This window comes from Ochotona curzoniae, unplaced genomic scaffold (genome assembly GCF_017591425.1).
Source record: "Ochotona curzoniae isolate NIBS_2020 unplaced genomic scaffold, NIBS_Ocur_1.0 contig_2321, whole genome shotgun sequence".
Taxonomy (NCBI): domain Eukaryota; kingdom Metazoa; phylum Chordata; class Mammalia; order Lagomorpha; family Ochotonidae; genus Ochotona; species Ochotona curzoniae.
This window is the reverse complement of record NW_024465421.1, coordinates 15,978,321-15,988,177: the sequence shown is the minus strand read 5'-3', so window position 1 is coordinate 15,988,177 and position 9,857 is coordinate 15,978,321. Positions and strand designations below refer to the sequence as shown.

Sequence of the window (9,857 nt, the reverse complement as noted above, 5' to 3'; positions counted from 1 at the left end):
CTGAGCTGGGGGTCATCCTGGAGGGGAAGGCAGGGGGCAGGGAGGGTGCATGCAGACAGACCCCAGGCGCACTACCCTGCCTGGGTCCAGTCTGGTAAGAGACGACAGCCTTGCGCCTTCTCATGCCAGGACGTGACTGCCCACCCCCGCGCTCTGGAGTCCTTTGGAGTGACTTGGTGTGCAGAAGCCCCCGCCCTCCCCACTCCTGCAGAAGGGAGCAGTTCACCCGGTCGTTAACTCTAAGTTCTGTGTTGTCCACGTGCTGAAGGTGCGAAGAGCATAAATGGTAGGAGGGGAGACAATCTCATCTCCCTCCCACCAACTCACCTCCACCCCATAGAAACAACCGCCATGGAGGACTGGCAAGCTCCCTGCCTAAGGAGACACTTAAAAAACAAAAATCTGGTAGGTTATTGCACTTTGGGGGTTTGTTTTATTTTGGTGTCAAGGTCAAGACCAGGCTGAACACCTTCAGCATAGTTGGGGGAGAGGTACTGGGGCAGGCAGGCAAAGGCAGGAGGGACAAAGGGGGAAGATGGCTGTTTGTCCAAGGACTTTACCCCAAGCCCACCAGGAACAGCTGTGCCGTGGGACTGTGGCTATCCTGCAGTCCCCCACCTCTACCCCCTCCATGTGGAGCAAGGTCTAAGTACAAAGTTCAAAGGCACCTCTGCTGTGATAGGGAGAAAAGCCCCCAGGAGAAGCGCTTCTGTGATCAGAACCCTTGTTGTAAGCACAAATCTTTTCATGCCTGGTTATTAGAATCGCTTTGGGACTCAGCCGCTGCTGTTAACCTGCTTCTCCTAGAGAACTTGTTCATCCATCTAGCCTTGATCTCTGCCTGCCGGAGAGGGAGGGCGAGGAATGGGGGGAACCAGCACCGAGAAGCTTACAGACTGGGAAGTTGGGAGTGGCTCCAGGAGCCTGGAGAGGCTGGGAGCTGGGCACGTGCAGGGCTTTTTGGGTTTTTGTTTTTGTTTTGCTTTGGTAGCACAATTGCCCGCTGCAAGCCTGAAGTGCAGCTTGGTTGGCTGAGGCTGTGTTGAAGGTCTCATGCTGCACCCCAAGCAGCCTAGGGAGCGATGGTGGCTTTTATAATCCAATGATGCGATGAATCTACCAGCTTCTGGGCACGCTTTTGGCAGGTGCTTTTTATTAATTAAGAAAGAGCAAAGGCTCGGGTTTTTTGGATAGATAATATATATTTATTAAATGTATTAACGTGTGTTTTATAAATCTTCCTCCGGCTGACTGGCCTACTTCTCCAAAACAAAAAATCTCATTCAATGTCAAGACAATCCACCTGTACTCTACATGACTGTATGTAAATGTTGCAGATTTGAAGAGTTCTAAAGCATGGGCAGATAGGTTTTATTTTCCAGATGCTGCTCTTAACATGAAAATAAAGGCTTTACTATTTACTTAATGTTGTGTAGTTGTGTGTGGCAATGAACTGGTGTGCACAGCCAGGGCTGTTAGTGGCATCCGTAGAGTTGTGAAAGGGAGAATGCTGGCTAGCAGGCAGCCACGGAACAAAGGAGGGTGATACGTTAATTTGTCTGCCACAGCAGCAACTTTTCTGTAAGTCTTGAGGGCCCAGACAACACAAATCTGCTGTTTGAGTTGTTTGGGGTTCAGATAGCCCAGCCTGTTGGGCTTATAGGAAAACTTAGGGACCCATCTCTGGCAAAAATGATTGTAAGCAATGATGTCTTGTCTTTTTCAATCAAAAACAGCACAAAGATAAAAACTGAATTTGGAGGTTAGGGACTTAAGGTAGGGATCTTTGCAAAAGCAACCAAAAATGGGACCACTGGGAATATGAACACATGGGCATCTCTGGGACCCGGGAAAAAATATCTGGATGAACAACAACAACCAAAAAAAAAAAAAGGGATAACTCAGAAAGCTGTCTGCTTTCTTTTAGAAACAGTTTGCACGAACACATATCTGAGATCCTGCCTTGGGTGGACAGGATTCTGTTCCTGAACTGAGTCTTGTCATGGCAGGAAGCGCTGTGGAGGACCCAGTGTATGGAGTCTGCTTTCGGCTGGGAAAAGATTCCTGTGGAGGCTAAGGTTGTGGCTTCATGGTTGCAGGTTCTGCTTCTTCCTCCTCCTCCATTTTGCATCTCACTGCAAAAAGACAAGGAGAAGTCACAGGGGTGGGGAGGGACTCGCATGCCTAGATAGGTATGGCCTTCAGAAACCAGAAACATGTAACCAAGGTCAGCTGTGCCAGAACCTACCTACCAAGCGCACCTGCTGTGCTTCTAGCCCCAGGAATCCTGCCCAGCAGAACACGGGGCTGGCTGTATTCTCCGGGAAGCATGAAATGGTCCCAGAACCATGTCCCAGGCTGCCCAGGGGACAAAATCCCCTCCTCAAGTACATCTGGAAACACCATGATCTGCATGGTTAAAGGGATCCTTTGACACAGACCCTTTGTTTGGAATTTGTTTTCCTCCCAACCCCAGGCCATCCACACAGGTGAGTGCCTGAAGGTGGCTTGAGTGAGGTCCCAGCCTTCTGTGGCTTGGTGAAGGGCAGAGACCAACTAAGTAGCAAGGTTGTCATACGTATGGCCAAGCTTTCAGTCCAGCCTACCCACCTGACCTCCTAGCTGCCACAGGCATGCACCGGCCAGATGTCAGTTCAGGGGTGGGGGATGTCCCCTGTCATATACAACGTGGTTGCTCAACTGGTCTCTCTAACTCCTGCTAACGTTGCCCTGGAAGGAGGGCAGGGTCCACAAGTGAACCACGGCAACACACATCAACTCATAGGAGCCCGACGGTGCACAGGGGAGGAATGAGGCACAGGGCAGTGTGTGTGGCCTGATTATGTCCCCAGCACATCTCCATGGTGAAGGATGCACACACACAGAAGAATGTGTTGCTTCACTATAGTTTGACTATCTCATTGTTTTAAAGGGATGAGATCTATTTTTCTTCTTGACATGCACTCTGTAGAGTGCTGTGCCTTTAAATTTTTCCTGTGTCCTGAACTAATGAGAGTTGGATCTGAAAACTGGCAAGACAGCTTAGCTGCTGCCTCCTAAATTTAGATCCTGAGAGTGAGTACAGTGGTGTGCCAGCAGTGCTGGAGGGGGGTTCCTGCAGGGAAGGTAGGGTTATTTGATGGGTGGGATGAGTCCTCTGAATGTCCACTAACAGAACTGGGGAGTGTGTGCTGTGTGCCATTGGCTGGGCCCTGGGTCGATGCATCATCTCTACATAAAAACCAATGACAGCGGAGTTCTCCAGAGCAGTTTGAGCTCCACCAGTAACACCCGTGTACTGTAACACCATGAGACTGTGAAGACATTTGGGGCTGGAGTTGGGGCTCAGCAAGTTAAACCACTATCTACAATGCCATCATTCCCTATGGGTACCTTCATGTGGGTACTTGCTCAGAACATTCTGGATGTTTCACTCCCCAGCCCACTCCCTGCTAATGCACCTGCAGCAGCAGTGGAAGATGGCCCGAATCCCTGGGTTCCCGCTACACAACAGGGGAGACAGGATAGAATTCCAGGCTCCTAGTTTCAGTCTAGCCCAGCGTGGGCCAATTGTGGGCATCTGGGGAATGAACAAGCAGATGGAATTTGAATCTCTCTATCACTCTACCTTTCAAATAAACTTCTGTTGAGAAACAGGAACTGTTACTGAATCCACTTGAAAGGTTTGCCATGGAGATGGACAGTCTGAGCTGTGTGACCAAGTCTCTGCTGTTGAACTCCTTGGGCCAACGCTGGTCTCTGAGTTAATTGCCAAGTAATGGCAAATGCTCCCTGTTGTCATCTCAGCAAATGTGAATAACTGACAAAACAGAATTACCTACATTTCTATTTTATAAAAATTAAAAATGTACAAAAATCAGCCAACCCATCAACTCCCTGCATTCCTTCTGCATTAGAGAGAATCCCTGTTGGCCCTTGGGGACAGTGGCCTGGGAGACCTTGTGTCTTTACCCATTCAGATGTTACAGGTTAGCAAGTATTTTCATTTTATTTGCTTGACTGGAAACAGTTCTCTTTGCTTTAGATTGGTCTTATCCACAACGAGTTGAATGGAGTGGGTCATCTGGCAGGTAGGCTGTGCAATGCAGACCCATTCATTGCACCAACAAATAGTTCCTGGACTTCCACAAGGCACAGAGCATGGTCCCAGGAGCTGAGAATGGAGCAGTGAATGAAAGAGGGAAAAGCAGGCCCTGCTGTCAGGGAGCTTTTCCAGTTGCTGTGACATTCTCCAAATGGCTGCACCTGCCAGGGTTGGGTCAAGCCGAAGCTGGAAGCTTACAACTTCATTCATGTCCCCCAAGTGGATGGCAGGAACACATGAATGTAAGCCATTCTTGGCTGCCTCCCAGAGCTTATGTCAGCAGGAAGCTGGATCAGAAGCAAAGTTGGGTCCAGTGTGATGGCTTAACTGGCTATTTTTCCACCTCTAAGTGCAGCATCTCATGTGGATGCCAGTTCATGTTCCGGTTGCTCCACTTCCCATTCAGCTCCCTGCTTGTAGCCTAGGAAAGTGAAAGTAGCAGAGGATGGTCCATGTCCTTGGCACCCTGCACCCATGTGGGAGACCTGGAAGAAGCTTCTCGCTTCTGGCTCCAGATTGACTCAGCTGCAGCTATTGTGGCCACTTGAGAAGTGAACCAGCAATATTAGATTTTTTTCTCTCCTCTCTGTAAATATGCCTTTCCATTGAAAATAAAGAAAAAAGAAAGCAGCAGTAGCAGAGGTGGGACTGACATATAGGCATACCATAATATAGGCATTCTATGAGATGTGGGCTTCTCAAACAGTGACTTAACTTGCTGTGTCACACCACCACTCCCGATAGCCTTGATAATAACAGATACTAACCTTATGTTCAACACTTTGCTTAATTAGAGTGACCGTTAATTGATCATTTATGAGGCAGGCACTTGTCCCAATGCATCTCCTGGGAAGTTCACTGTCAATAGTATCACATCATTGCCATACAATGCTGAGAAACAGAGAGGTTAAACCACCTGCCCCTGACTGCACAGAGGAGAAACCGGAAGCTCAACCCAATCTGCGCACGTGTTTCCTAGAGGTTGGCAGACTTACCTAGACCCCACAAAAGCCCTCTGCATCTATTACAGCCCCAAAAGAACATGGATGAAGGAATGAAACCAGTAGGGCTGGTACAGCCAGTTAGCATACAGTGAAATCCAGGATTTTTAACTTGAAGTGCCAACTATTAAGAAAGAAAAATCAATCTTCTGTTTTACTTTCTTGTTCAGCAGAACAGCAGGGCATTTCAGTAAAAGTCGCAACCTAGCTGCGTAGATTTTTGCACATTTTACAGAAAAAACTCTGTGGGTGAACGGATGTCACATGAACATTCCCACCCACTGATGAAACTTCAAAACAGAAAGAATACTACGAAGGCATCAAGTCATTAGCTGTCTCAAAATCAAATTTTTGTTTCTTTTGGGGAGTTAGGATGGAAAGGGAACTAAGGTTTGAGGACATATGGAAGGGAAAAATTTTTTTAAGTGAAAAAGATGACTTAGATTTGCAGGGATATGTATTTTTTAAAGCCATTGCATTATCAAAACAATGATCTCATTTAAAATTATCCCTGAGGCAAATTGGTGCTCAGTGTGCAGGCATGGAAAATGAAACCAACAGATTCCATCACTGAACAGCCCCATAGCAGGGCGGTGGCGGGAGGTACAAATTGGGGTGATGTTTTGGGGCCCTCACATGGTGACTGCTGCCTGCATTTAACATGTGTGTGTCCTTTGCCTCAACAATTCCCTTCTTGACATTGATCCCATTGGAAGTAAGCAGGGGTAGAACTACAAAGGTGTTCTGGAATCCTGAACACAGGCCAACTGTCCCTTCGTCGGGACTGTCCATAGGAAAGTGCAGCTCAGATCTCGCCTTCTTAGGGAGTTAGTGCTGGTAACGAGATCAGTCTCCAGGCACTGGCAGGAAAAGATCCAGGGTCACATCAGCAAGTGAAGAAAGCTGGCATACATAATATAGTGCCATGTTGGCACAGACATATAAGGGCACCACAGGAAGTTCACGGGAAATCGAATCAAAAGAGAAATTTGGGTCAAAGGGTTTGGAAATCCTATCAGGGATCTTTAAAACGTTCGTGGAAAATCTGTATTATGAAAATACTGCATGGATGTTAAAAATTCCCTGGATGTTTCTCTGTGTGTATATACACATATATGTGTATTTACATATTGTCAGGTGTTTGGAAAAAAAAATGTTTGAGCTGAGAACAAGCCTTTGGTGTAGTAGTTGAATCACCTCCTGGGATGGCCACATCTCAGAGTTTCTAGTTCGAGTCCATGCTCTGCTTTTGATCCAGCTTCCTGCTAATGTGTACTCTGGGAGACTTGGGTCCTTGTCACTCCCATGGGAGATTCGTACAGAGTTCTGGGCTCCTGGTTTCAACCCGGCCCAGCCTCGGCTAGTGCAGGTATTTGAAGAGTAGATCAGTAGATGCAAAACCTCATCTGTCTGTCCCTTTCTCTTTGTCTGCTTTTCAAATTAAAAACAAAATATAAACTAAAATTCTAAAAAAAAAAAACCTAAAGCATCTTGGTGTGGCCAAGATGAGCTCTTTTAAAGAGCGTCCTTCAAACCACAGGGAGAGCCTCTAAGCTGGGATTTATCTTTGCTGTCTGAGCTGAACATGGGGAAAAGAATGTTCTCTTGTTTCCATCCCTCCACCCAGGGCTTTGATTTTTCCCACTGGAAGAAGCAGACATCACTCTAAGGACTTGTGACACATAGGAGCAGAATGTCACTCCAGTGTCCCCTCCATCCCAGCTCAGCTCCAGGAATCGGAGTGCTTCCTGGAAGCGTTTTGGTCTTGAGGACACGCTGCACCAGCCATGAGCCTATTTCCTTTATGGCTGTGGCTTCTAGGAAGTTCAGAGCTGTGTTTCTATTCATTGTAGGAACATTTTCTGAGGTTGTTTTTCATGTTACACAATGCATTAGGGAAGAGCTTGGGATTTCCTGAACAACTGGTTTGTCTTTTTATTCTTCAGAATGATGTTCACACGTATTTTCCTGTTCAGCTCATCTTTCCCATTTGCTTTTGTCCCTGAGAAATCTTTGCATTGGCCAAAGAAGCAAGCTTTGAGTTATAAGGTGACTGGGTACTGAAGATTTAATGTAGAATATGCTGGCTACAGTTAATAACACAGTATAGTTTGTTTGGAGTTTGATAAAAAAAAAAAAAAGGTAAGATCTTCAAGTGTCCTTAACCACCCCTGCCCAACATACATAAATGTATGTATACTATAAGTATATATGATGAATTTTCATTTGCTTTTATTTTAAAATTTAAAACAAATCTCTAGCAAATATAGGTCTTAGATTATTTTCACTTAATATTTTAGTGGCTTCATTACCTTAATTTCCATGTTTACCTAAAATGATTATATAGCGCCTATGTCCGTGACCACACCAAGCCCTGCTTAGACTAAGGCAGGGAATAAATAGGTAAGCCAATAGCAAGAAAGCAATCCTTGTCTTTTCACAGGTAAAACTTCTTTCCAACAAGCTCTTTTTGTCAAAACATCAAAAAGTGGAATTTAAAGGGTATCTTTTTTTTTTTTTTTTTTTTTGGTACACAGCTAAAGAACAACACACATGCAGTTATAAGCAGGCTTCAAAAACTTAATGGAAATGGAATTTTAAAAACAAGTTTATTTTGGTGCAAAACATTTTTGGAATCCATGCATAGGAACCAGCGATGTGGTAGAAGGGTTAAGTTGCCACCTGTAACCCCCAGCATCGCACATCAGAGCGCTGGTTCTTGTCCCAGTGGCTTTCCTTCCAATCTGGAAGCCTCTGCCACCCCCATGGTAAGCCCAGATGGAGTTCCAGGATCCTGGCTTCAACTTGGCCCAGCCCTGGCTGTGTGCAGCCATTCAGGAAGTGAACCAGCAAATGGAAAACAATTTTTTTTCTCTGTGTGTCTCTGTTTCTGTCACTCTCCCTTTCAAATAAAAGCTTTAAAAAAAAAAAAGAAAAGAAAAATCTAAACATAGTATTTTCTTTTTCATAAAGGATGCATTTTTTCCATGACCTTTTTAATGGATGGATTTTAAATTTTCCCCACCAAAACAGATTTCACTTTTCATTCCATTTCCTGTAGATTTTTTGAAGTACCCGGTATATGAGAACCTTATCTGAGGCTGGAAGGTACACATGTGTCTGTTTTAAAGAAACATACTCTAACGTTAGGGGGAACAATTTCTATGATCTCTCTTTTCCCTGCTCATACTAGATTTCCAAGTTAATTACAGACGGTCAAGTGAAAAGCACATTTGAAAACCCATTCCTGACTATAGTGTTAAAAATACACCCTTCATCGAGACAGGATTTTTGATCCCATCTCAAAAATGACTTCGGCATCTTCTTCCAAATAACACTGGCTGGAATTCCTGCCACGCGCATTTAAAAATAATTCTTGCATCTGTCCCTGTGGTTGGGGACCTGAGGACAACTTCACACCATTTCTGTCCCAGAGGGAAATGCCAGTGGGGACCAGGAGGCCTCTGACTCGGTGCAACATGAGCTGGGCTGGCCCTGAGCAAGCTGCTGCTGCCCCAACAGCTGAAGCATCTCTCTCTGCCTCAGACCCTCTGACTGCACCCAGGTTTGCTCCAAGAAATGGACTTGGCAAGATGCATTCATACCGTTAATGCCAGAGCAAAGCATGATTAAAATGGCAAGATTTTTTTTTGAAATAAATGATGCTTGCTGCATTTATGCATACAGGGGTTACAGTTTTTGCATGAATTTGTGATCACTTGGTCCTTCTTGATTGCAAGTGTAAAGGAGAACTTGCATGTGCTTGCTGTTTGTTTACAACTTGCTTCACTGGAGGTCTTGGGTTGGGGGAATGACAGAGTGACAGTCACCTTGGCTAGGAAAAATGCATTCTTGAAACCGTCACCCTGCCAGGCTCCAGAGATTGTAAATAGGAAGTACTCCGGTGTCTGATGAACAAAATCATCCTAGGTAACCAGAAACCGAGCAGGCAGCGTGTCATGGTCCAAAGGATTCTGGACAAGTTCTGAATGGCAGAACCTTTCTCTTGCCTCTGAGGCTTATGTTAGGACAGAGGGTGGAGATGGAAGGAGGCCAGCCCGGGCATTTGTCCTAGACCTTCCACTGTTCTGTGATCTTGGGAAAGTCCTGTGACCTTTTTGGGCCTCTGCTTCTTCATTTGTACCTAAAGCCCAGAGTTTCGGCCCCCAAATATGTTTGGCTCACCCCTCTGTGCCAGGTTCCGGGGTGGGTGTGGAGCAATCTGGTGAATGAGATAAACATGAAGAGGGACTGGACTCTCTCAGAGGAAATCAATGCAAAATTGCCCCAAACCACATATATACATATATATACATATACATATATATACACACACACTTACTTGAAAGCCAGAGCTGCAGAGAGGGAAAAGAGACAGATCTTCCATCTGCTGGTTCACTCCCCAAATGGCCACATTGACTGGAGCTAGGCTAGTCTGTAGTTGGCAGCCAGGTGCTTCTTCCAGGTCTCTCATGTGGGTACAGGGTCCCATGGCCTTGGGCCATCCTCACTGCTTGCCCTGGCCATCAGCAGGGAGCTGGATTGGAAGTGGAGCCAGTGAGACATGAACCAGCACCCGTACGGGATGCCAGCATTGCAGGTGGAAGAACAGCCTGCTGAGCTATTGCATCAGTCCCCAAGACGGCCTTTTTAACTGACTACAAACTTGGAGACAGTCTTTAGAATTAATTGCTGCTTTTTTGCCATTTCACAGTCGTAGCATGAGAACTTGGAATTGGCTTGCACTTGGG

The 9,857-nt window shown here is 45.9% G+C and overlaps 1 protein-coding gene across 1 annotated transcript in view; it reads right to left on the bottom strand.

Moving 5' to 3' along the window:
- Nucleotides 1-2,073: 2,073 nt before the first annotated feature.
- The window catches only part of IQCK (IQ motif containing K), a 75,488-nt gene continuing 67,704 nt past the window's right edge, over nt 2,074-9,857 (bottom strand). The window contains exon 10 of the mRNA XM_040973725.1: nt 2,074-2,135. Coding sequence (XP_040829659.1) covers nt 2,074-2,135 — 62 coding nt within the window. The remainder of the gene's footprint in view (nt 2,136-9,857) is intronic.